Source organism: Colletotrichum spaethianum (assembly GCF_022836535.1).
Source record: "Colletotrichum spaethianum MAFF 239500 DNA, contig03, whole genome shotgun sequence".
Taxonomy (NCBI): domain Eukaryota; kingdom Fungi; phylum Ascomycota; class Sordariomycetes; order Glomerellales; family Glomerellaceae; genus Colletotrichum; species Colletotrichum spaethianum.
Window position 1 is genome coordinate 158,171 of NW_026054773.1, and position 24,881 is coordinate 183,051.

A 24,881-nucleotide genomic window follows, 5' to 3' on the forward strand; every position below is an offset into this window, starting at 1 on the left:
GAAGGTGCCATACAGGTACATACCTGTAGTTGGTGGATGGATAGGGTGGGTGCCAGAAAAGAGAAAACGAGTGCCGATCGCCGACGTCATAGCAACCGGCGCGCAGGGACGGCCCTTTTATGTTTTCCATTGATTGCGAGAGACTCAGAGACAACTCATAGACAAGAGAGAGAAAGGAAGAAAGAGGGAAAGCGGGCCTCTCTTCCTAGTCTTTTTTTCCTCCGCGCTCTCGGGCTCCCGCTCTGCGACATGCTTGCCTTGCCTTGCTTTCCCTCAGGCGAGGTTGGTCTGTGCCATTGTTTGACGCCTGTTTGCTCGAGGGTTTTTGTTGGTCTTCTCGATGGATACCACTATGTACATAGTAGATGTATTTGAACCGCCAATGGCTGCGCCTGATCCTGGTCATTTTCCGAGGTGACCCAAACGTCAGACCAGACAAGACAGCCGTCAGGCAAAGGCCGTGTGCCATGCAGAAGGGCGCCAGACAGGAACCGCTGCACCGAGCTGCGCAGCGCTGCGCTGCGTAGACGGGCCTCAACAGGGAAGAAGCTCTCTCTCTCCTTCCTCACTCACACGCTCTTTCTTACCTGTACATTACATGGTAGGTACCTATGGCGGGTGAATACCCGGACAGAGATACGTAGCCAACCGTCGGCAACGGCATCCGTTCTCGCGCCTGCTTTTCGTGCTTGCTTGCTTGCTTCCTGTCTTGTCTTCATCCCCGTTCCTGTCTCTTCTAGGCCGTCCCGTCTTGCCAGGATCCTGCCATGTCATCACCGAGCTCAAGTGGAAGGGTGCGGTGAGGTGAGGTCCTCCCCCATTGTTCCTCCCACCCATGGCATGGCATGGCATGGCAGCCCCGAGAGAGTGAGCGAGACTAAGAGATGAGAGCAAGACCAGAAAACTGGGAACCACCCCTGCCACCCTCTTTTTTTTGGCTTCTGTCTCGCTACGCTATTTTCCCTTTCCCGTCGATGCCACCATCCCCAGGGTCGCATCTTGCAGCGCTGCACTGAGTCGAGGCTGTTGTAGTTGTAGCCCGCCCATGTTCGACGAGAGCGTCGTCCCTGGGTCAAATGCGACGCTGCATCTCCTCGCTTCGCTTCACCACCCAGCCCATGACTGCGATCCAGCCCCAACCACCTTCATTTGGGAGACGACGGAATCTAAGCCCAGTTGACCCCATCATCTTCGCGCGCCGCCCAATCGCACCTTGCACTCTGCACCTTGTCCTGGACCTGGACCTGGACTTGGACTCGACGACCGACCTTGCCTTGCCTTGCTTTTTTGCTACCCATACCCAGCTTGTCATGACTTGCTGACCCGGGGAGGAGGGGGGGCCAAACACCCGACCTGCATTGGTTCTGTTTCTGCCTCGGGGCACTCACTCACTCACTCACTCACGCACTCACTCACACACACCACCTCGTACCTGTCTGTTTATTTAACTACCCTCCCCATCCCAACCACCCGCCCGTTCGTCTGAAGCTCTGTCTGTCTTTTTACAAAAGAGAAAAAAGTCAATAGTCGCCCTCTTCTTCTGTCCCTCGGCCACTTGTCTCGCCCGCCTGTCTCACGCAGCAGCACCGTCCATCCTTACACGCCCGCTCTTCATCTTGCACTCGTCTCTGGCAAACAACATCGCCGTCGCAAAAGCGCGCAACACCGGCGCGTACTGTCTGTCGCATTTGTCGCATTCACATATACACACTACACACAAACATAGCAACGCGCGCCGCCGTCTAGGCTAACCCCTTCGCCCACCATGTTGTTCGCCGTCTTGTTCGCGGCGAACCGCTTCCTGCAAATCGTCACCTTGGTAAGCTCCCTTTTCTTCGCTTTCTGTCACCACCACCTCTCCTCGGCGCGCAAGGCCAAAGACTCAAGACCCCGACTAACACGACCCAGATCCCGACGATGGGCATGCTCGCCTGGTTCGTCGACGGCTTCGTCAAGCGCAACGTCATTGTGCCCGACTCGATCCTCGTCCTCTTCATCGTCTCCGTCCTCGCCCTCGCCTGGGCCATCTTCACCCTCTTCAGCTACCACCGCAGCAGCACAAACGCCCTCTTCGTCGCCGTCATCGACCTCGGCTTCGTCGGCGCCTTCATCGCCGGCGTCTGGTACCTGCGCGGCATCAATCACGTCGACTGCACCAACCTCGCTCGCGACGGCAGATGGTCCGCCAACTTCCCCGGCCTCATCACCATCTCGGGCCCCAGCTTCAGCTTCTTCACCAACAAGCCCTGCGCCATGCTCAAGGCCTCGTGGGTCTTTGGCATCATCAACACCATCCTCTTCTTCTTCACCGCCGGCCTCGCCTGGATGCACGGCGACCGCCTCTCCTCGAGCTACGAGCGCAAGTCCTACCACCACGGTCGTCACCGCCGCCACCGCTCCCACAGCCACAGCCACAGCCACCGCTCTCGCAGCCGCCGCAGCTCCCACTCGCACCGCCGCGTCTACGTCTGAGGCCCGCGGTACGGCCAATGATGCGGTGTATCCGCTGGAGGGAGGCGACTTTGTGATTTGGAAAAGGAGATGAATAACCCCACGACAAAAAAGACGAATGAGAAAGATACCACGCAATGACACGATACAGACTGGGAGGAAGACAAGAATCGTTCCGGAAGGCAATGAAGGGAAAGGAAAGGATAGGAGGGTTTCTGTTGTTACGGCAACCCGGCGCGTGTATCTGGAGGAATACTACTTTAATGATGACGAATCTAACGACGTCGATTCAGAAGATATCTGTGATATATATACACATACTTTTATACGTGTTGCCCGTTTCGTCGTAAACCAATGTCCCACAAGGTTTTCTCGTTTTTGGTGATGCGCCGCTCGGCTGGGCCGACCAAAGAACGTCGCTATACACGAAGCCTCTCTTAGGAACAGGAAATGGACACAATTATGAATGTGGTATCGTCCAAGTCTTTTTTTCTCCCGTCTATCCCGGTGCAAAGCATCCCTCACGCCAATTTTTGGTATCCAGACCCCGATGCTTGCTATGCCCTGCCGTCGTCCTCGCCACCGTGTACCCGCGCGCGACGCCGCTCCGGCCCTCCTCGACGACGGTGCTGCTCTCCTCGTCGTAGTCCGTCCCGAGACCCTGCCATGTCCTCTGCGACCGCAGGTACTCGGCGCCGGGGCTCAGCACGCCGTTGATGGTGGCCACTTCGCCGACCTCCCGCCGCACCAGCGCCGACTGCCCCGCCGCCGCGCCGCCGCTCGCCTCTTCCTTCCCGCCGCTGCCGGTCTTGGGGTCGCCGTTGGCCGACCGTACGGGCATCCTCATCGGCCGGCTGGCCACGAGCTTGCCCGTGCGCAGGTCGTACTCGGGCGGCGCCGACTCGTCGTCGTCGAGCTCCTCGTCCTCTTGTCCGCCGGCGGCGGCGGCGGCGGCGTGGTCCATCTTCTCGATGCCGCCCCACCACTCGAGGCCCCACACGCGCTCACTCTCGGGCTTGAGCGCCACCTCCATCTCAAAGGGGGTAATGACGGGCTTGAAGAAGCCGGCGTCCTCCTCGACGAGCCCGCTCTCCCAGCACCCGACGACGACCCAGCCGTCGACCTCGGCAAAGTTGGCCAGCTTGGCGGCGTTGAGCTTGCCCACCACCACCGTGTAGCTCTTCTTGCCGGCCTCGGCGATGCGCCGCCGCAGGAGCTCGATGCTGCCCAGGTAGTTGGACACGGAGAGCGTGTTGACCAGGATGCCCACGACGCCGGCCGCCGCGAGCGTCAGGACCCGCGCGAACCGCCGGCGCAGCAGCGCGTTGGTTGTCCTCGTCGGGTCGTCGGTCGACAGGCTCGGCGTCGAGAGCACGTGCAGGGACGCCATGCGGGTCTGCAGGGCGAGGAGCAGCGCCGGCGGCGGCGCCGAGACGTGGAAGAGGTAGTATTGGGAGAGGTCGGTCTCGGGGGCCTCGCCGGAGGACGAGTCGACGAGTGTGCGGTTCGGGATCGTGCCGGCGGGGTCGTGGACCACTTCGGTGTGCAGCAGCGCCGTGTACCCGGCCGCCCGCAACTTGGACGTCAGCGGAACGACGTGGTCTTGGTACGTCACGTCGGCCATCACGACGACCTTCTTGTCCGTGGCGGGGAACTCTTTCCGGAAGGCCTCGACGGCCTGGTCGACGTCGAGGGAGTGTCGCGTGAAGACGTAGATGACGGGTAGCCTCGACGTGGGCGACAGGCACGAGCGGCCGTAGTGCACGACCACCTGGGCGTCGGCGTGCTCGGCGGCGATCTCGTCGACGCAGCAGGCGCTGTAGGACGTGTCGGCGAGGATGTAGACTCTGTGGCTGTCGGTGCCCCCCAACGCCGTCGTCAGCGCCTCGGCGACCCATGAGGCGTCGCGCAGCATCGAGTCCGGGAACTGCAGGGCCACGCGGGTCCAGCCGCCCTCCTTGATCTCGCGCGCCGTGCGCTCGATCTCGTAGACGGAGGCGAGCTCATCTTCGGTGCGCGACTCGGTCGGCGGCGGCGGCGGCGGCGGCGTCGGGTCTTCAAACGTGTGCTCGGCCGGGGTCGAGAGGACAGGCGCCGTGGAGAGTTCTGTCATGGCCGCGCGACTTTGGGCAGGAAAAACTTTTTCTTTGGTGGCGGGCGGTTGGAGGAGAAGAATTGTCGGTCGATGGCGGGGTTGCGCTGATGGCGGGGTACCAAATTCGAGACCAGGCCTGACTCACCGACCGGTGGGCTCGGTGTAGACTATGGGATCTGTGCGGGACGAGAGACTCCAGCCAGTGAACAGGTCAACAACATCCACAAACAAGTCCAATGTGCTGCAACGAAGAACCCAAACTAACGGGCTCCTATTCGTATGATCAGAAAATTAAGTATATCAGTCACCGACCCGTCAACGATGTGGCTCCTAGGTTAAGGCCTCTGTGAAATCAACTTACACACGGGGCCGAATGGGCTACTTCGACAAATGTTTGGTTTGCACCAAAGTAGGCCAGCCTGAGCAGCTGATTAGTAATAATCACGTTAGAGCAAGACTAACAATATAGTACAATCCTGAACTTGAAGTCAAATCAATGACCACCACCTTGCCGACGTCCTCTTTGTGTTCACTCCAGGGGCTGGCATGGCGACTTTCCCCCGCGGGAACTCGTCGTTGCTTGGCATTCTGTCTTGTCATCGCTTTGTATGTCCCCTTGATTAGTATGACAACTGTTGACAATCTTCTTCTCCCGGTCGGTCAACAGTATTGATGCTCAGACGACAATCGAGCCATCTTCCAGACCGTAGACTATAGCATGGCAGCCAAGCAAATCGGCTGCTTACACGCTCGCAAACAAATGGCGAAGATCTAGGTAACTTGTAACGTTGTCTTTGATCATGGGCTTGTTCCAGCGGAAGACACAATCAAGTCCTGCGATACTGACTGGCCGCTCATGGTGTTGAACGGGCCACTAAGCAATTGAGTATGTCGTGGACCGGCTCCAGGGTTCTACGGTCACGCAACGAACAGGAGATGGGTTGCTGTGAATAATCTTCGGGTCGTCTCGTTTCGAGACGAATGCCCAGGTTTATGTTTATAACATTATTTTACCATACATATCTATATACTGTATTTAAGTCGACGTCCACATTGATCATCATCCGTCATCATGGCCGTGGTCATTATCTTCTTTTATTATCCTCTAGCACGAACCCTCCAACCACTTAGAACAGACCAAAGCAGTTGGCGTAGTAGGTGACGGTGGCACTCCAGTCGGAGAAGACGCCCAAAACACCGACATCCTGGGCCAGGACATTGAGCAGGTTGTAGACGTCGCCGTCGTTGTTGGTGACGTTGGCGATGGAGGTGTAGTAGTATCCACCCTTGGTGCCATCGCCCAGGAAGCCGGAGCGCTCGAGGGACCACGAGACGATCTTGAAACCCAGCTCCTTGGCCTTGATGGCGTAGCTGCTGGGAACGATCTCGCCGTCCTCGACGGCGACGAGGTAGTACAGAGGGGGCGCCATGATCTTGACGCCGGCGGCGGCGTACTCGGTCAGGTTGGCAACGGCGAGGGGGAAGGTCTCGGGCGTGTCGCCGCTCTCGTCGAGGAGGACGGCCTGCTTGCCGAACTCGGGCTCGGCCTTGAGCCAGTAGAGGACGTCGGGGTAGTGGAAGGACTGTGTCCAGACGCGCTCGGGGCGATGCCGGCCTCCTTGTACGTGTCGATGAGCTGCTGGGCGTACTTCTCCTGGGTGTAGTCGCCTTCGAAAGGCATCTCGACCTCGGGGAGCTTGAGCTCGGGGGTGAACTGCAGGCCCAGGTCGTCGGTCATGGCGATGTGCTCCTTGAGGGTCATGACGGTGCCGCAGGTGGAGTACAGGTCGGTGCGGTATCTCGGGGTGCCGAGCAAGAAGTCCTGGGGGTTGGTGGCGGAGGCGTTGAAGCCGTCCATCTTGCTGCAGAGCGTCTTGTACTCGGCCACGGTGATGTCCGAAGTACAGCACTTGGCGGTGGCCGCGGTGCCGTTGGCGGCCGGCTTGAAGGGGGTGGTGCACTTGGCGTTGAGCTCGGGGATGGCAACGATGTTGGTCGTCGTGTGCAGGTCGCACTGCGAGTGACGGCAGACGAGCTCGCGGTCCTTGGTGAAGGCGACGTCGCACTCGAGAATACCAGCACCCATGCGGGCACCGGCGAGGTTGGACTCGACCGACTCCTCGGGGATCAACATGGTACCGCCGCCACGGTGACCAATGCTCCACTTGGTGGGCTTGATGGGCTGCTCAGAGCACGACTGCAGCTTGTCCTTGAGAGGGCCCTCGTCCATGTCGTCGACCAGCCAGTAGGGTCTGGGGCCCAACTGGATGCTGGTGATGGGCTTGTACGTCGTCGGCGGCTTGGGGCACGGCGATGCACCGGCCTGCTGCGCGGCGGCGGCCACGAGGCCAGAGACAACGACAGAGTTGAAGTGCATGTTGGCGGCCAGAGGGTGGCTGATGGTCAACGGGAGAGCAGGCAATGGTCGCGCAACGAAGGGACGCGGCGATCAGCGAAGGAGTCGCCGAAAGAAGGGGGAGGACCGAGGGGTGCAGGAGCTGGAGCTGGAGATGAGGCTAGAGGAGCAGAGAACGGAAGGCTGGCAGCACAAGAAGAGACAGGCCGAGGGCTCCTTATCTTATGTAGCTCTCCGCGGGAACCAAGGTGGTTTTGTTTCGCCAAGATTACCACCAGCTGCAGTAGCTCTGGGAGCCCCAGTATGGAATACGTAACTTGAGATAACCGATGTGTAGCTGGTCTAGCGGGATGGTGTTGAGCAAATTCGCAGACGGACTCAGATTGGACGATCCCCCAGGGCGGCTTCGGGCAGTATGCTTGTATTCGGCATGGCCGTGCTCTAACCCCCTGGCTATGTGAAGACGGGCATGAAAGGTTGGAATCGCCGGGCTGGGGCGGACGGGCACAAGTGAGAGCGACAGTGGGCAACGGACGACGGGCCGTAGAATGCGCAAGTTGGCAGCACGTGTTGTTGGTGCTGGGTTGCATTTGAAGCAAGTCAACAACTCTGGGAGGACAGGGGAGGGGATATTGGACGCCATGTAGGGATGGGAATCCCAAAGGACCTCGTGTTGGGTCGGCCATCGAGTACGGACGCATTGAAGAATAGATGGATGAACGGGATCGGTGACGGCCAGAATAACATGCAAAAAAAAAAACCGAGCAAACGAACGATTGGGAGCGTGGGGTTCAGTCCAACGATGATGCGGAGCTCCTCCCGCCCTGTCCCCACTTATCGCAACTTTGTTTCCCAATTAAAGTAAATTTCTCGCTGGGGAGTTAGGATCCACCGGCGATACGTATCGGCTAGCGGGCCTTGGCGGGCCTTGGCGGTCCCGCCCGTTCTGCGGAGTAGAGCTGCGTGCCGTCGGAGCGTCTCCTGATTTGCCAATTGACGGTCCCGAGCTTCGAGCACAGCTCAACTGATAGGGAAGGTGGTGTTGATGTCAGTCAGTCAGTCAGTCAGTCACTTTCCGCGCCCTGGGCCACCCACGCGTTCCTTCCTGCCATGCATCGCGACTCTTTGCTTGGTTGCATCCGACGCACGTGCTCGACGGACCAGACCGATCTTTCTTCCGTTTATTGTTTCCTTCTCCCTTCCCTCTTGCGCCTCGGGCCCCGTTCTCTTGACACGGCAAGTAGAAGCCCTCCCGGTGGCCGCCCCTCGGCGGCTGCCAGGTCCTCCGAGCCGGCCAGCGGGCCCGGCGTCTCCGGCTCCAAGGACGGATCGACCCTTACAATTTTAAACCAACTGCAGCGCCGCAGACAAAGCGGATGCCCGCCAAGACTCTCATATCAGCCCCGCGAGTCAGTAGTGGTATGATATCCTCCAACAGGTTCATTGGTATGTCTGGCTAGCACTCGCCTGGGGTTGAGGCCTGCGAAACATAGAAATAGGCAACGGCATCATCGCAGTCCATGATGGCCCGCATGCTCGCCGTGGGGTTTTCACCAATACGCATATCTGGTGGCCAGTAGGTCAATCGAAAGAGCTCCCCAAACGGCGAGGTGAGGTCGGGGAGCGTAATGTTCCTCCAATTCCCCGTCAGCCCAGGTCCAACTACGTGAGACGCATAGGTTGATGGCGTTCTATTCGTTCCACACATCCAGAGACAGAACCACTGCACAGTGGGCCGCCTTTCTACCTGCTTCGGCGGATATAAGCCTTTAACTTTGAGATGCAGGTTTCTTGCTGCTGTAGCCTGCCCGCGCAAACACCTGAACGTGTGTATACCGACAGTGCCATTTTCAAGTTTGAAACGCAACATCCGAGGCCGGACCATATCAGAAATGTGTTCCGGAAAGCTCCTGTATCAGACTCCTGTCGCGATGAGACGGGCCGTCCCTGGCACAGATTGGGCTACGGCTAGCAAGCCTCTGCTGCATTGCACACCCTCCAAGCCTACTCGCTGGTGTGATACTCTATCCACTGTAAAAAAGACGGAAGTTTGTACAGTTCACTTCTACACTTTATGCGACTACCCGACCGTCACACTCGGTCAAATGGGAAATGTGACAACATGTTTCAGTCATTGTCAGAGCCAAGATGAGATCCTCAGAGTGCTTACATGCACTTAGACAACAATCCAGTCTGGACAACAATCATTATGTTACGTCAAAGGATAATTGAAACAGCTTGCGAATGATGGCCCATTTGCGAAAAAGTAAAAGTCAAATAAACAGTGGTATTAATACTGACTATCAAAGGTAGCTTCTCAGCACACCAGGTACCAACCGAAAAGAATCCAGCTTCTCCGCCTGACGCCAGGTATTCCCATAACACGAAAAACAAAGCCCTAACACCGTTTCATACTCGAGGGGTATTTCCACGTCATTCCCAAGGCCGTCGAACTAGCAAATCGAATCGCTCTTATATCCATGCCTATTCTTCGTCCTCATTCCTCTGGCGCACAGTGTCCCGATTTAGGCACCGGGGTAGGTGTGGTTGGCCTTGGCGCTGTGGCCGCGCGAGCGCATAGCCTCGAGGGTGTCGAGGACGGCAAGGAACGTAAAGATGGCCCAGATGAAGAAGGCAAAGGCGACGGCGGCCTGGGCAGAGCCGCAGTAGGTGTTGGCGCCGCAGCGAGGAGCACCCACGAAGACGGCGAGAGCAATGGCGCCAGCGAACCAGAAGATGGTGGTGATGACAAGCAGAGCGAGGGAGACGAGCTTGTGGAACAGGCGGGTCATGTACAGAGGGGTGATGCCGACGTAGGCGAGGACCAACAGGGACCAAACCGAGTTGAAGATGATGAAGTTGACAATGTCGGGGGAGCGCGACCACCAGCCGCTGAAGCCGTTGTAGCCATTGTAGCCGCTCGCAACTGTGACGGGTTAGCGTGTGAAGAGTTTGTTGCGGCAATGTGAAGGGGATCTTACCATAGGAGCTCAGACCAAGCTCGATGATGGAGAAGACGGCCGCCACGATGTGGGCGATAGGGACGAGGGCAACCATGATGTTGGTTTGTGTGGTTGATTCAGGGAGTTGTTAGGCGGTGGGTGTGGCGTGGGGTTGATGAGGAGGTGATAGGAAGTGGCTGGCAGTGGCAGTTACTGAGTGATGTAAGTGATGGGAGAGGAGAAGGAGGGAGGCAGATATGGAAAGAGGCGGCCAGGTTGAATAAGTAGTGGGCGAGTGATTCACGGGGGCGCAAGACCAGTTTCTTGTTTGGCAAATGGCGTCAGATGGGCAAATGGCAGATGGGCGTAGTGCCTAGGCAGGTCGCAGAGAGAGATGCTTTCATGCCAACGTCGGAAAGGAAGAGAAAAAAAAAAGAAAAAAAGAAGGAAGCACGGCCCAAAGGTAAGGATGGAAAGAGTCTTTTTTTTCTTTGGCGGTACCTGGGGCTACCTCGACAGTCCTCCTTGATGCATGGCGTCCTACCGTATGGGTGGACAAGCGGGTCGGTACAGCTAAGGTTCCCTCTTTCTCTCCACGTATGTATTCTGCGCGCCGCTTGGTACGCACGCTACCTGCCCGGCGCGTCGCATCACATTCTCCAGAGCATGCAATGAGTGGTTGAGTGCGAATTGGCGATGCGTAATGGCTTCGAGGCTGGGGGTCACCGCGCAGCAGAAAATGACGTGGTGTCCAGCTTGCACAGGGTCGCCTGCCGGGGTATGACCTCATTGGCGATGGCTCCGGGCCAGGGCAGACAGGGATCTGGGCCAATGAGACGACGCGCTAGCGGCAGAGTTGCCGCCAATCTTCAGCCACTCCAGACCACTCGGCGTGGCGTGTGACTCTTCAAGGCTTCAAGATCCACTGAGCCATGTACTATGGCATTCTTTTGCTCGTGGACTGTAAGGTAGATACTGTACTAGGTACGTGCCTAGGTACTTGGGTACCTAGGTGCTTTGGCTGCCCCGCTTCTCTTGGTTCCCGACTTAGGTAAGCGCCGCCTTCTTCGCACGCCAGAGGCACCTCGCATCTTCCATCATCTGTATTGTCATTCCAGTCCTCGTCCCAGCGATCAAACGAAGGGGATTTGCGGATTTTTAGAGTGTCTCGTCGACCATGACGCCGTTGCTGGCCGACGCAACCTGGGCGGAAAGCCAACGGACGTTGGGTGTCAACAACCCCGCCTCAACAGAAGCCATACCCCTACTATGTAGGCCCAGGACTCTCTTGATGATATGCCGACTTCATCGTTACCCCAGGACATTATTACCTGGGAGGACCCCCAAGAAATGGCTGCATCAGCCTCTGCGAACTACTCGCTCTCGACGTGCCATGTACCTGTCCGACTGGGATGACAGCTCAAGATTCCCCAGCTCGACCCAACTCGTCCTCAGAGACATTGCGGTGAAACAATCACTCTCGAGGCCTGTACTGGCACACACACACTTTGACACTTTCACTCATACGCCTCAGCGCCCAATACGTGCCACCGCGGTCAGCCATTGGCCTCTGTCGTCCACACTCAATACACTCGACCCAAACCAGCCACTGGCATCCAATCCTTCACCGCACCTCTTTCGCGACCCTGCATTCTTGGCCCGTATGCAAAGGCATGGATGACGGGCCCATGCATCAACACCCATCCGCATAATAATACAGTGCATGCTGCGTCCCAGCCGCCCAACTACCGGCGCTGGCAACACACAACTCGTCGACAGACGGAGCAAGAAAAAAAGAAGGAAAAAAAGGGCATTTGCAAGAATGAGGCGGGCCCAGCGCCGGCAAACAGTGGGTCCCACGCCCCGTCTCGGCTCCGGCACCCAACACCAAGACTTGGGACGTGGAGGCTGCATGGATGCGTATGTACAACCGTCGTCTGTCGCCCTCTGGGACGGTCAAGGGTCCAATGCAAAGCGACCGGGAATCGCGGAAAACCCAGATGACGTGTGCCCAACTTCGTCGCAGACCGCCAAGTTTGCCCATCGCCGCCCCATCGCCGCCTGCATCCCGTCATGCTCGAAAACGTTCTCGTTCAGTCAACCAGCCCCCATCTCTTGCGATTTTTCGTTTCATTCCATTTCCGCACTATCCCCCGTCCTACTCAGCCCTCGCCTAAGCCGGCCTTTGTACGCGTCTTTCCTTTTTGGGTTTCCGCCTCTCTCTTCCCGAGTCGTCGTCTCGAAGCAACGTCGTCTCGTCCAAGACCCTTCCTGTGACGAGGAGGGGGGTGTCCTGTTGAACCCTGAGGAGCCCTGAGGTCTTGTCGTGCCCCGTCCCTCGCCCCCACCGCATCACCCCGCCGAGCGTGTTCCATTCTCGATTGTGGGTCTGGACCGCAACGCCAGCGACGGCCGACGCCGGGCCCTCTTGTCCGGACCTATGGTGGCGTCCATCATTCCGCATGACGCAAGCGCGTATCATTCCAGCCGGATGAGATCGCACCAAGGCATCTCGACACGACTGGGCTGATGGGATCGAGGGGCAACCGCGCAGGCAAACACGCCTGATGCTGCTGCTGCGGAGCACGCCCTGATGGTGAATCAAGACCGACGTTGGGACAAGGACGACAACGGCTTCGCGACGAGTAGGTTCGTCGAGCCTGCGCTAGTGTCCTTGGATGCCGCCCTATGGATCAAGCTAGCTAGCACTGCGCCTAGCATCTACGTCTTTGCCCGACAAAGTGTGCATTAGTTGCAGGGCGATGGCGCAAGTCCGTGGTCAGGTCACACTTCATAAAACCTGCAGAATCCAGGCTCGGCGGAAGCCACCACATCTCTAGTGTCTCGCCTCGGCACCACATGGTCGAGCTGTCAACGTCTGAGCTACGATGGTCTCTTGCCCACCACGACATGCCAAGTCATGAGCCGGAGCACAGACAGTGCCAACAGATTGAAGGCCGCCGAGGCGATCCTGGCGCGAAGCCTTGACCTAAATCCCTGGAGCCGATCACCACGCAAAGGGAAGAAGCGATATGCAACTTGAATATCGAATTGAGCTTAAACATATCCACGTCACAGTCATCTTTCTATGCCATGACGGCTCCACATCCTCCATCTTCTGCCAACTTGTCAACTTATCATCCCTCTCAACCCTTCAGTCCACGTGCGACGGTGCACGGTTGACACTAGGCGCAACCCGACAGTGAGTCGATTATTCATGTTTCACCCAAGGAGAAATGGCAAAGCTTTCTTGGCTCTGCCCAGGGGCTCACCTACAGCTCGTCGGCCTCATGAGGGCCAGGACCCCAGGGACCCCAAGGGCCCCAAGGGCCACCACCGCCACCACCACCTCTGCCCTTGCGCTCTGCCAACCCTTCGTTGACGGCCTTGAGGTTGTTGTACTCGGGTCCGTCCTCACCCAGGCCCCAGGCAAAGACTCCGCCGAGCCTCTCGTCGTCGACAATGGCGGGGAACTTGCGGAGGATGGCATCGGGGGTGTCGTATGTCCAGAACCGCTTCTCGGCCCTGTCAAGGTAGTAGTAGCCACCGCCCTCCTTGTCATACTTGCCGTCCTTTTGGGCCCTCTCAAAAGAGGCCTTCACGTCGTCCGGAATGCCGTCGTTCCAGCTGAAGCCTCCCGTCTGGCCCAGGTCCCCGCCGGTTACAGGGTCCTCCATCAGAGGCGTTGGGCATCCGACCTCCTTGTCCTCGGGACAATCAGTGGTCTTGAACCACTTGGTGTAGAAGGCGAAGCCGAGGTTGATCTTGTGAGCCGGAACGCCTCTGTCCATGTAGTTTCTAACGGCGGTTCTCGACAACTCCATGCCCGTGTGGTGCTTCGTGACGTTGTCTCGGCGGTTCATCATGTCGTACGTCATGACGTTGACGAAGTCGAGGTTGCGCACGATGCGTGGGACCGTCTCCTTGGTAAAGGCAATCATGTCGCGTTCGAGGCCGGGCGTCGCGGCGGATATGAGCTTATCCTCGGGGAGCTGCTTGCGGACCTCCTCCAGCAGCAGGGGGTAGCCCTCCATCTCCCACTTCTTTTCCTCGTTGGTGATGACCTTGTAGTCCTCGCCATTGCCACTGGACCATCTGTCAGCGGAAATCCGTATGCATGACTGTTGTGTCTTGTGGGCGCTTACGCGGGGTACTCCCAGTCCATATCGATGCCTGTGATATATCAGCAACATCTCCATTTCTGCGCTGTTTGCTCAGAGTCGTCCTACCATCAGCGCCGGTAGCCTTAACCATATCGGCGACGTTCTGGGCCCACTTCTTGCGCGACTCCGGGGTGCGGGCGGCCGTGTCGAAGCCTTTGGTGTCGCCCCAGCCGCCGATGGCGACCATGACCTTGGTGCCAGGCATGAACTGGGTGCGGACCTTGTCGACGGTGGTGAAGAGGGGCCACTCAGCGACGTCCTTATTGAAGGTGTCCGAGTTCATGAAGGCCAGCTCCACGTGGGTGATGTGAGACACAAGCTCCTTGGAGGGGACGTTGGGATGCTGTCTACGGAGCGTCAGTAAGGTGATGGTAGGGCATGGCAAGGATACGGATAGTGCCGATGCCAGCGCAACAAGACATACCCAGTAAGATACATGACGCATTTGAGGCCGGATCCCGATCGCTCGGCAAACTCTTGGGCAGAGGCCATGGCGGCGGACTGCAGAAGGGTTACCAGACCGCCCAAGGCCACGGGAAGCAGCTTCATGGTGTGTCGACGTTGGAGGCGGGAGAGGAAGGGAGGAAGGGCTCCTGCGGAGGGCGTTCGGGAGTCGCGACGGCGGAGAGCAGGAGTCTAGCCTTGTTCAAACGAGGACAGTCGACGAGGTGACTGTAAAAGAAGAGAGCGAAGAGGCCGAGACGACGCGAAACGGCGAAACGGGGAAATGGTGGGAGACGCGGTCGATTCGGTGAACTCGGGACCGGAAATCCAGTGAATCAGATGCCGAACGTCGCATGTTTCCTCAACCAACAACTTTCTCTTTGCGCCCGGGATCGTCTCGGTGCAGCAACCCCGCTGTGGCGGGAGCTCTCTCAGCAGTGTAGATGCGCCTTGGTATGTGCCTGCCCGGTCTGCAACAGCCCTGCAATGGCGCTGCAATGCGACGTCGGACAGCCAACACTGGCTGACTAGTGCGCACCAAACAGGAAGCTGTTGGCACGGGGAAGGAAGAACCCCGCACCAATTAACCTTGAGCCTTAAGGTAAGCTCTTTCCTTTCCTCCGCACCGTGCCTCCCTAGTGTACGGTATCTCCTTCCTCCCTTTTGCAGCCCTCGTCGCACAGGTGCGGTACGTATCGTCTTTGCCAATAAGATGCGCCGATCCTACAGAACCATGTTCCGAAAACGAGATACCCACGATACCGTACAGTCAGGAACCTAACGCAGAGAAACAAGCGAGAGACCTGGAAAGCCATGAATGAGTTCGCCCGAGGCAAAAGCGTGACGTTGTGAATAGCTGGCTCGGTGTGTCGAAGCTTCGACCGAGTTATTGAATGGGCAATACACCGTACTAGGCACATTGTGCGCGTTCGCGACTTACACGGCGACTACTCTGTTCTTTGTACGAATCGTCCAAGGTACTAAACAAACTGCGCATCAGCATTGGGTAGCTAGACAGCGTTTATTGGCCAATTCGAGAGGAGACATTGTGGTTTTCTGGCTCAGTCGTCTTTGTGAAAACATCTGGGTCATCCCACGCTCTGATGTTTCTAGATCTGGCTCCCGAGCCGTGTTTGCATCTTCCAAAACATCTGACCCGGGCCCTTCCCAGTTCTTCCTCGCGTGCTCACCTGGGACGGGTACCTTGGTACCTAACCACGCCGCTCGGTGAGAGCTCGGGTGGGGCATCCACACCTCGGTGAGCTGCTCACCTTAAAAATTAATTTCCTCCACGGCCGGCTTCCAACTGGCTTCGGTCAGTTTCTGTCCCGACTGCTTCCTAGCCAGCTTCGATTGGAATCCCCTAGACACCTTTCTTTTTTGGTAGTCCAACAATTCAGTACTCTTTAGCCTTCCATTCCAAGAGTTAGGGAACCTGATTGGTGCAGCAACCATGTTCGAGAACCTCTGCACCCTGCCTCTGTCCGCCGAGGTCTTTACTCAAGTCCTCCATCCCACCGAGCCGCTATTGACCGTTGGGCTGTCCACCGGTCATGTCGAAACCTTCCGCCTGCCCCTCCCGTCGAGGACACCTCGGATGCTTCGGGGGACGCCGATACCAGCATCGCATCGAACGGCCGGGGAACCATTGACAGCGTCTGGCGCACCAGGCGGCACAAGGGAAGCTGCAGAGCCCTGGCCTACAACCACGATGGATCTGGTGAGTAGTCTTGCGACGCGCAGCAACCGCTGCCGAGAGCCACGGCTAACCTCGAGGACTCGTCAGCCCTCTACTCCGCCGGCACCGATGGCTTGATCAAGCACTTCTCCCCGAGACCGGCAAGGTCATCTCCAAGGCCGTCGTCCCCTCTTCGAACAAGCAGACCGACGCTCCGACACTCATGCACGTCCTCAACCCCCAGAGCCTGCTGATTGCCTGCGACTCGGGCGCCGTGCACATCTTTGACCTGCGGGACGGCGTCCCCTCGGCGAAGCCCGCACAAACGCACTTCCCTCACTCCGACTACGTCTCTGCCATCGTCCCCTCCCGCCCTCCGCCGAGAGCACGTCTGGCTTTTCGAAGCAATGGGTCTCCACCGGCGGCACCACTCTCGCCGTCACCGATGTGCGGAGAGGCGTGCTTGTCCGATCCGACGACCAAGAAGACGAGCTGTTGTCCGCCTGCTACGTCCCCGGCCTCGGCCCCAGGAACAACCGCAACAACGGCATCGTCGCCGTCGGATCCGGCTCCGGAGTCGTGACCGTCTGGGACAGGGGTGCATGGGATGACCAGCAGGAGCGCATCATCGTCGACGGCGGCAAGGGAGGCGGCGAGAGTCTGGACACCATGGCCCTCGTCCCCCAAGAGCTGGGGCTGGGCAAGAAGCTGGTGGTTGGTCTTGGCGACGGCAGTCTGCGCGTCGTCGACTTGGTCACCAGGGAAGTCGACAAGTCGCTGAACCTCCGACACGACGAAGTCGAGGGCGTCATCTCTGTTCTGTTTGACTCGCAGAACCGCCTGATAACGGCCGGCGGCAAGACGGTCAAGGTGTGGGAGGAGCTGTCGGAGCTCCAAGGAGAGGCCGAGGGTAGCGACGACGGCAGCGACAGCGACAGCGATGATGCGCCTACCGGCAAGCGTCGCGCGGAAGATAGCGACAGCGAGGACGACGAGGACGACAGCGATAGCGACGATGATGGAAAGAGGCGGAGCAAGCGCCAGAACACGGGGGCTGCCGCGAAACTCGGCCCGATGGGTGCTCACGGCATCCTCGGTTTTGACGGTTTGGACTAAGTAGATGTACATAACTAGTGATACCCTCCAGGGCCATCTGAAGAAAGGATGAGCAGCCAATGGAACCGATTCAACTCTTGGATTTATTTTTCTTTCTTCATTCGGGGTTACTCAAGCTACCTACTCTATTCTTGAGAGTCCGCGGTCATCACAAAGTTGAGGGTTCATGCGCCTACACGATCGAGCAAGGGGGTATGTGCCGTCCCACTTGACAATGGAGTTGCGGGTGGTGGTTGATGAGTTCGCCGTCCACTTCCCGTCTGTATTGTTGACTGCCGAGCTCTGCCGCCGCGCCCGGGACTTGGAAACCTTCCACAGCAGGGCGGTCGGACCCCGCCCCCGCCGATGACAAACGACTGACAACATTGACTTATCAACGGCTCTCTCTACACCCAGAGGCGGAAATCTATTTCTTGTCTCTTTCTGTTTGTTCAGCACCCTAATCTGAGAAAGACATTCTCGCTGCCAGTTTGCCCATCATGGACACCATTCATCCTTTTGTCTTTGGCATTACCACGCCCAAAGTCTTTTTCGGACCGGGCACCGTCAACGAGTTGAGTGGCGAGCTTCAGTCCCGAGGCCTCTCCAAGCCTCTCATCATCTGCTCGCCGTCCCGTGCTTCTCTGGCTCACAAGATCCGGGACAATCTGAGCAAAGCAGGCTTCTCAGACATTGAGATACTCGACACCGCCAAGGTCCACAACCCCAGCGACATCATCGGGCCTGCTGTCGACCACGCCAAGGGCCGGGATGTGCTCGTGTCAGTGGGAGGCGGCAGCGCAGTCGGCCTGGGCAAGGCGGTTGCACTTCGTACCGGGATGCCGCAGGTGGCCATTCCGACAACATATTCTGGTTCGGAGATGACGCCCATCGTCGGTGAGACCAAGGATGGCAAGAAGACGTCGACGACGGACCCCAAGATTCTGCCCAAGGTTGTCATATACGACGTGGATTTGACCATGGACCTGCCCGTAAAAGTCAGCGCCCCGAGCGGCATCAACGCCATGGCGCATTCGTGTAAGTCTGCGGCGCTCAAGCAACTGATACACATGACTGACAACGAGTCTAGTCGAGGCGCTCTACTCGCGGCAAGCCAGTCCGCTGACAGACCATTTTGCTCTGGAGTCCATCAAGGCACTGTCCAGCGCCTTGCCCGTCATTGTCTCCAGCCCGTCGTCGGTCGAGGCGCGCACGTCGGCCCTCTACGGCGCCTTTCTGGCCGGTTTGATGGCAACAGCAACGGGCATTGCGTTGCAGCATAAGCTGGCTCACGCGGCGGGCGGTTCATTGAACCTCCCTCACGCCGAGACGCACTCCATCTTTCTTCCCCACAGCATCGCTTACAACGCGCCGTCCTTCTCCGAGGACGTCAGGACTAGGCTGTGCTCCGCCCTCGCGCAGAGCACCGAGAACTCGGTCGAAGGCATCGTGGCCGGTCTGAATGAGCTGCTCCGGCTCCTGGAGATACCCCGCGGGCTCAAAGACATCGGGATGCAAGAGACGGACATCGATCGAGTCACAAACGTCGCTTCAGACACGCCTTACTGGAACCCTCGTCCGCTCGAAAAGGCAAAGATCCGCGAAATCGTCCGCAGAGCGTGGGCGGGGGAACAAGCTAGAGCTGATCTCTAATTGGAATCCACATATTTCTTTGGGGCATGTGCTTATTCTATCTCTGTTTGTAGAATCTACGCTCCGGGTCTCGAGTATTCCAGGTGTCTCACTCGCTTCCACGTCTCCCGCACGACTCTCTCCTGTGCTTGGCGTCCCGTCTCCGTCTCGGTTGGTGCCGCGGGTCTGGGTTTGGTCAGCGGTGTGTGACGATGCAATTTCGGTGACTCAACTACGTACCGGATGGCCAGGTAAAGTCTGCCGCCTAGCTTCGCCTCGGGGATAATGCTCGTATCTTCGGGCGGGTTCGCCACCGTCACCAACCCTCCGGCCTCCTCGAGGATGGCGAATCCTGCGGCGACGTCCCTACAGGACTGCAGTTAGCACCTAATCTCCCCCAACGAACGAGGAGGTCAACTTACCACTCCCAGCACCCGCCTTCCCACCAGATGTCGAACGACCCCATTGCTGTGTATGCCAGATCCAAAGTCGCACTATCCCGTTAACAACCATGAATAACCCCAATGTCGGACGGCGTCAAGACTTACCTTCCCAAGCTCCTCATACCGTGCACCATGCCGCCCTTTCCGCCTCTTCCCCCACGCTCAGCAGCCATGTTCATGAAGCTCTCGACCTTTCGATGCATGTTGCCGTCGGGCGTGTCCCGGCGATCCTTGCCCCACTCGCACGAGAAGACGCATCCGCTGGGCGCGTTGGCCGGCAGCGGGCTCAGGACGAGGGGCAGCCTCTGCGTCTCGTTCATCCACGCGCCGTGCCCCTTGCACGAGGAGAATGTCTGGTTCAGAAAGGGGGCGTTAATGACGCCGATGACGGGCTTCCCTTTTACTGCGAAGCCGATGGAGACGCAGAACATGGGGAAGAGGTGGGTGAAGTTGACGGTGCCGTCGAGGGGTCAACGATCCATGTCGGGCTGTCGTCGACGAGGTAGTCGCGGGATGCGCCGGCCGAGTACGTTTCTTCGCCGAGGAAGCTGACGTTGGGTCAGGATTGACACTGGGGGAAAAAATAATTGCGCATCGAGGCCGGTGGCCGGGTGAGTCGACCTACTTGTGGCTAGGGTACTTGTTTGCGACAGATGTGCGGATGAAGGCTTCAACCTCTGCAGTCGAGAACAACTCGTCAGCACGTCAAACTCCGCACTGAAACTCGGATTCCCATCCACGGACCTGTGTCTGTCTTGGTCACCAGGTCGACCGAGTTGTCCTTCTCTGTGAAGGCCTGCTGCTGGCCTCCGGTTCCCCATCTCGACTTGGCCGCCGTCATGAGCAGGTCCCCGGCCTCCTTGCCCAATTGGACAGCAAAGTCGTAGATTTCGCGGAGCTCGGCGTCGCTGATGTCCGCCATTTTGACGTTCCTTGCAGCGACTTTCTTGGGAGAGTTGCGAGTCAGAGAGAGTTGTGTAAGAGAGAGGGGGAGAAGAGAGGGAGAGAGAGAGAGAGAGAGAATGAGAGCAGAGTCGGGAAGAGAGACGACTGAAACCGCATAAACGTGAACCTGTCCGCTGTCGGGGCCGGGTTCAGTCTGGTTTATCAGAGAAACACGGTGACTCGACGGCTGGGCCGCCGCCAGCCGAAGAATAGCGGCCGCGGAAGCCCTGTGAATGACGTCCAGTCCCCTATCAGCGGGGAGTCCCCGCATGGCACCCCGCCCCAAAGAGCCTGAGGACGGGCCCTAGAGACAGGGGGGACATCGTCAAAAGGTCCCTTAGTAACGCTTGTGGAACTCCGAGTCAGGAGGTGGGAGCTTGCAGCTCGGAGCTTGTTGGCCGAGCTTCTGAGTGTCTGGCGCTCGACTGTGAGGCGCAGAGTTTTGGAAACGACTCAACTATGTAAAGAGAGAGTGTTGGCGAAGTGAGAAGACCATCTCCAGCCATCTCGGCTTGCGCCAATTCTCAACCCATCACCGACTGAGCGTTTCCATCATGCGCGGAACAAGACTCGCCCACTGAATCGGATCTAGGGGAGTTTATGGCCTCATTGTTTGAAGCTGTTGTTGATCCAGACTGAACGAGGAACATTGCAAAAAATACATCCGCAAATCTCATCTCAACCACTGGCTATCAACACGACCTCCAGAGTTCTACTCATCAACAGTGCCAACTCAAAATAATTGGGCACCCGTGAACCCCAAGTCCATGAATCGACAACTCTCAGTGACGTAGTCTTTTAGGCCGAGAAGCAGGCCACCAATCTTCACATACACTTTGAGGACTCCCAGCCAACCACGAGGGGGCAATCGTTGACAGGATTCACGATGCCAGGGGCAATATCGATGCTAGCTCCATCGTCCCAGTGCCTCTACTCAGACTAAGTATCGCCATTCGCGATGCAGTCTCGGCTGTAGACGCTCCCTTTGTCGAAATCCACATTATCGACATCCCCGCGAGGGAGGCGTTTGAAAACCACAGCTACATGAGCGACAAGGCGGCGACCGCCATCTGCAGCCCGCGAGGTTTGCAGTCACACGGTAGCCGTCGAGTTCGCGGCGAGACACTTGACGAATGGCGGGGATGCTGGGATTGTGAATAGAATTAAATGGCTCATCAGAAAAGATGTATATAATGTACAGTCGCTGTTGCTTATCTTGCTCGTCCACACCATCCGGTGCCAGGAACTATAGTGACGCTGTTACCGCCTTCGACGGCTCGTCTACTTTCAACTTCATATCCCTCACAAGCTTGGCCCAGGCGATGGCTCCTCTCCTTGCCAACTCCTCGGGGACATCGTGGTCCTCCTCGGACATCCTCCGGTTGAAAAGCTCGAAGCTGACCCAGCCTTCGAACCCAAGGCCTTGGAAAATAGCGGCGCAAATCTCCCGGACGGGGAGGTATGCCCCTCTTGAGTATTCGCCGTAGAATAGGCGGCAGTTTCTCGACCACGACATGCGCGACGGCTGCTCGGCGTTGTAGTAAGGGTGTGTTTCGCAAATGGGTTCGGCCAGGCGTTCTGCGTCGACGACTTGCACGTAGATGATCTTGGAGACGTCAACGGTCGAGAGCAGCCGCTGGATGGACTCCTTGACGGCTTGCTCGGCATCAGGGACCTTTCCAGACGCCGCTGTAGGGTCGGCAAAGATGCGGCCGGCGATGTTGAAGGTGTCGAGGCACATGCCAAAGTTGGGCCGGTCGACCCGCTGGATAACCTCCCAGCAGCGCTCCCAAACATCGACTCTCGTCCCCCATGAGAGGGACTCGTATGAGAAACGGATGGGAGGGTTGGATGCGGCGCCAATGTCTGCAACTTCGGCAAGGTCGGCAACGTGGAGCTCAAGATCCTCGGAAACCTGGTCCGCCGGCAAGACGTTGCTGGGGATTTGGATCAAGTCTGTGCCAAGCACGTGGGCGAGTTGGATCCAGACACGCAGCTCTTCGATGCGGCGAGCATGCTGTTCACGGTCAATGAGACCTTCGAAATGCTGAAAAGGCTGCAGGCAAAGGATCTCGATGTTGCGGACGTCGCACATTCTCTTGACGATGCCGGCTGCGGCGAGTTGGTTCTCGAGCAGGGCGGCGCCCCCGGGCAGCTGCTCGGCCACGTCCATCATGTCTTCGTGCCAGAGCTCAATGCCTTGGTAGCCATACTTGGCTGCCATGTCCATCTTGTGTTCAAAACTGTGGCCTGCCCAGCATCGCCCGAGCGACATGGTGCTGATGGCTAAACGAGAAGGCATGTTGGATGAGATGTGATGTGTGTCGATGAAGGGAATATCGGGGTATCAAACGCGAAGACAGCAGAGGAGCAAGGTGTGGCTGGTTGCTAGCAGTATATCGTGTGACAGCGGGAGACGGTTGAGATAGAAGAGAGACTAAGGAGGTATTACAAGTCAAAGAGGGCGGTGGACGTTTACTCGTATACGTTTGCCTTCGGCAACTATGGAGGCCTGGAAGATTATTTGCAGCAGCTCGTTTCCCGGATCTACCAGAAAGGTCATGTCGGACCCATACAACCAACAGTTCTGTCACAGACAAACGCAAACAGCTTGCCCATTGGTCTCATATGCTGCCGTCCTACCACCGGGATGCACCGAACGCCCGAGGGGAGGTGAGGGGGGAGCAAATCATTCACCCGCCACCTACTCCGTCTTATCAGCATCAAACGTTCGGCAAGCATGTTGATCTGGGGGATTCTGGGGCGCCCGAAGGTAGCCGGGCCAGTCTGGAAGACGCTCTTCCAGCACGGTCATGCCCCGCGAGGGTGTGGTGGGAGGCGTGCAACGCCCATCGCCAAAGCCGGTGGTTGATGTTCGTTAGCTTGGCGGCCGGTGACGTTCGACTTACAAGCGCTAGCACGTACCTCGTTCCCTGGAAGAACGCTTCTCCTGCGGTGGAGGGGGGATAAACGTTCTCCAGACTTGGGCCTCGGAGGTGTGGTGGGATACCCCTCAGGTAAATGTACCGGGGTAGGTCGGCCGTCTTTGTGTGTGGTATGCCCACCATTCCGAAGTCCAGACTATCCGGCACTTCTCACTGGTTACCGTGCTGGAGAGTGCTTTGCCGGTAGGCCCTCGTCGCAAGTGCTGCGAGCCACCGATGGGAAAAGCCCTGATGCGGCTATGAGCCGATCTGATGAAGCGCATCCCCTAACCCCCGGACTTTTTCCCCATGTTTCCGCAAGAACAAATAAGTGCAGCATTATTGGGCCCGAGGAACTCCAGTTGGAGGCAAGAAAAAAGCCGGAGTAAAAAGGCGACCAGACCGAAGAACAAAAAGTGGCCCTGAAGAGACATTTTCCCCATTTCTGTTATTACTAGCCATTAGCCACCGCTTTTAGACAAAAGAGGACTCTTTTCCCTCCATTTGCTTGTTGCATCCCACCATAACGCCATCTCCAACCGTCCTTCTGAGTCGTATAGAACTCGTGCTGATAACATTCGAGTCAACCAACCAAGACAAACAACACGGAAACTGGAAATCCTCTCTTCTTCGGTTCCCACAGAAACCCAAGTCAACACCACCACCACCATGGCCAGTGCAGCTCCCGTCCAGCAATTGGACGAGTCCATTGCGGCCAAGATTGAGCAGCTTGACCGCCACGGATACCTGTTCGGCCAGAAAATCACACATTCCTTGTCACCCCTTTTGCACACCACCATTTACGAGGGTATCGGCCTGAACTGGGAGCAAATGAGACTCGACTCAGCAGACATGTCGCTGTTTCTCGAACTCATCAAGCACCCCAAGTTCTACGGCAGCTCAGTGACCATGCCCAACAAGGTCGCCATCATCCCGCACCTCGATGAGCTGACGGACGAGTGCCGCGATGTCGGCGCGTGCAACACGCTCTTCATCAGAGAACGCGACGGCAAGCGGATATTCTGCGGCACCAACACGGACGTCATTGGCGTGCGAGAGTCGTTTGTCCAGAACGTCGCCGACCCCGACACCGTCTACCACAACAAGCCGGCGCTTGTCATCGGCGGCGGCGGTGCGGCACGCAGCGCAGTCTACGCCTTGCGCAAGTGGATGAAGGCGACCGACATCTACCTCGTCAACCGCGACAAGAGCGAGGTCGACGCCGTCATCACAGAGTGCTCGGCGCGGGGTTACGGAGACAGGATGTACCACGTCTCCACCGTCGAGGAAGCGCGAGAGCTCGAGGCCCCCGGCGCCATTGTGGCGTGCGTGCCCAACTTTCCCCCCAAGACGCCCGAAGAGATTGTGGCGCGTGAGATCATCGTCGAGTTCTTGAACAAGGATCGCAAGGGTGCCATTCTGGAAATGTGCTACAACCCCACGCCTTTCACGGAGATCGCCGCCCTGGCAGAGGATGCTGGCTGGCAACTCATCTTGGGCACGGAGGCTATGATTTACCAAGGGTTGGAACAGGTGAGTCAACAGAGGCACAAGATCCGAGTAACCTTTCAGGGCATATCTAACACACGTGCAGGACCGTTACTGGACAGGCAAAGAGGTTGATGAGTTGCCCGTGCAACAAGTGAAGGAAGTGATTGCAGCGAGGCTGTCGCAACACTCAAAATTATAAGATTTAATGACCTGTAAATGACT

At 57.8% G+C, this 24,881-nt stretch overlaps 9 protein-coding genes across 9 annotated transcripts; 3 read left to right on the forward strand and 6 right to left on the reverse strand.

The window, feature by feature from the left end:
- Window positions 1–1,765: 1,765 nt before the first annotated feature.
- ColSpa_01526 (uncharacterized protein) lies at window positions 1,766–2,472 on the forward strand (the record flags this gene model as incomplete). The annotated part of the gene is made up of 2 exons (XM_049267738.1): window positions 1,766–1,819; window positions 1,909–2,472. The coding sequence occupies 2 exons, from the start codon at window positions 1,766–1,768 to the stop codon at window positions 2,470–2,472; spliced, it is 618 nt and encodes a 205-aa protein (XP_049123695.1).
- Window positions 2,473–2,950: 478 nt separating this feature from the next.
- Window positions 2,951–4,564, reverse strand: ColSpa_01527 (2-(3-amino-3-carboxypropyl)histidine synthase subunit 2; the record flags this gene model as incomplete). The annotated part of the gene is made up of 1 exon (XM_049267739.1): window positions 2,951–4,564. The coding sequence occupies one exon, from the start codon at window positions 4,562–4,564 to the stop codon at window positions 2,951–2,953; it is 1,614 nt and encodes a 537-aa protein (XP_049123696.1).
- A 1,109-nt stretch (window positions 4,565–5,673) lies between these two features.
- On the reverse strand, window positions 5,674–6,923 carry ColSpa_01528 (extracellular protein; the record flags this gene model as incomplete). Its single annotated transcript, XM_049267740.1, has 2 exons — window positions 5,674–6,129; window positions 6,234–6,923. 2 exons carry the CDS (start codon window positions 6,921–6,923, stop codon window positions 5,674–5,676), a joined length of 1,146 nt encoding a protein of 381 aa, XP_049123697.1.
- Window positions 6,924–9,427: 2,504 nt separating this feature from the next.
- On the reverse strand, window positions 9,428–9,959 carry ColSpa_01529 (non-classical export protein 2 1; the record flags this gene model as incomplete). Its single annotated transcript, XM_049267741.1, has 2 exons — window positions 9,428–9,828; window positions 9,884–9,959. 2 exons carry the CDS (start codon window positions 9,957–9,959, stop codon window positions 9,428–9,430), a joined length of 477 nt encoding a protein of 158 aa, XP_049123698.1.
- Window positions 9,960–13,116: 3,157 nt separating this feature from the next.
- On the reverse strand, window positions 13,117–14,556 carry ColSpa_01530 (endochitinase 42; the record flags this gene model as incomplete). Its single annotated transcript, XM_049267742.1, has 4 exons — window positions 13,117–13,939; window positions 13,990–14,017; window positions 14,074–14,354; window positions 14,432–14,556. 4 exons carry the CDS (start codon window positions 14,554–14,556, stop codon window positions 13,117–13,119), a joined length of 1,257 nt encoding a protein of 418 aa, XP_049123699.1.
- A 3,168-nt stretch (window positions 14,557–17,724) lies between these two features.
- Window positions 17,725–18,877, forward strand: ColSpa_01531 (maleylacetate reductase; the record flags this gene model as incomplete). The annotated part of the gene is made up of 2 exons (XM_049267743.1): window positions 17,725–18,262; window positions 18,315–18,877. The coding sequence occupies 2 exons, from the start codon at window positions 17,725–17,727 to the stop codon at window positions 18,875–18,877; spliced, it is 1,101 nt and encodes a 366-aa protein (XP_049123700.1).
- A 56-nt stretch (window positions 18,878–18,933) lies between these two features.
- Window positions 18,934–20,221, reverse strand: ColSpa_01532 (protein qutG; the record flags this gene model as incomplete). Its single annotated transcript, XM_049267744.1, has 7 exons — window positions 18,934–19,042; window positions 19,097–19,222; window positions 19,279–19,350; window positions 19,405–19,702; window positions 19,729–19,847; window positions 19,925–19,976; window positions 20,044–20,221. 7 exons carry the CDS (start codon window positions 20,219–20,221, stop codon window positions 18,934–18,936), a joined length of 954 nt encoding a protein of 317 aa, XP_049123701.1.
- Window positions 20,222–21,490: 1,269 nt separating this feature from the next.
- On the reverse strand, window positions 21,491–22,546 carry ColSpa_01533 (3-dehydroshikimate dehydratase; the record flags this gene model as incomplete). Its single annotated transcript, XM_049267745.1, has 1 exon — window positions 21,491–22,546. The coding sequence occupies one exon, from the start codon at window positions 22,544–22,546 to the stop codon at window positions 21,491–21,493; it is 1,056 nt and encodes a 351-aa protein (XP_049123702.1).
- A 1,291-nt stretch (window positions 22,547–23,837) lies between these two features.
- Window positions 23,838–24,858, forward strand: ColSpa_01534 (quinate dehydrogenase; the record flags this gene model as incomplete). The annotated part of the gene is made up of 2 exons (XM_049267746.1): window positions 23,838–24,701; window positions 24,763–24,858. 2 exons carry the CDS (start codon window positions 23,838–23,840, stop codon window positions 24,856–24,858), a joined length of 960 nt encoding a protein of 319 aa, XP_049123703.1.
- Window positions 24,859–24,881: the final 23 nt, after the last annotated feature.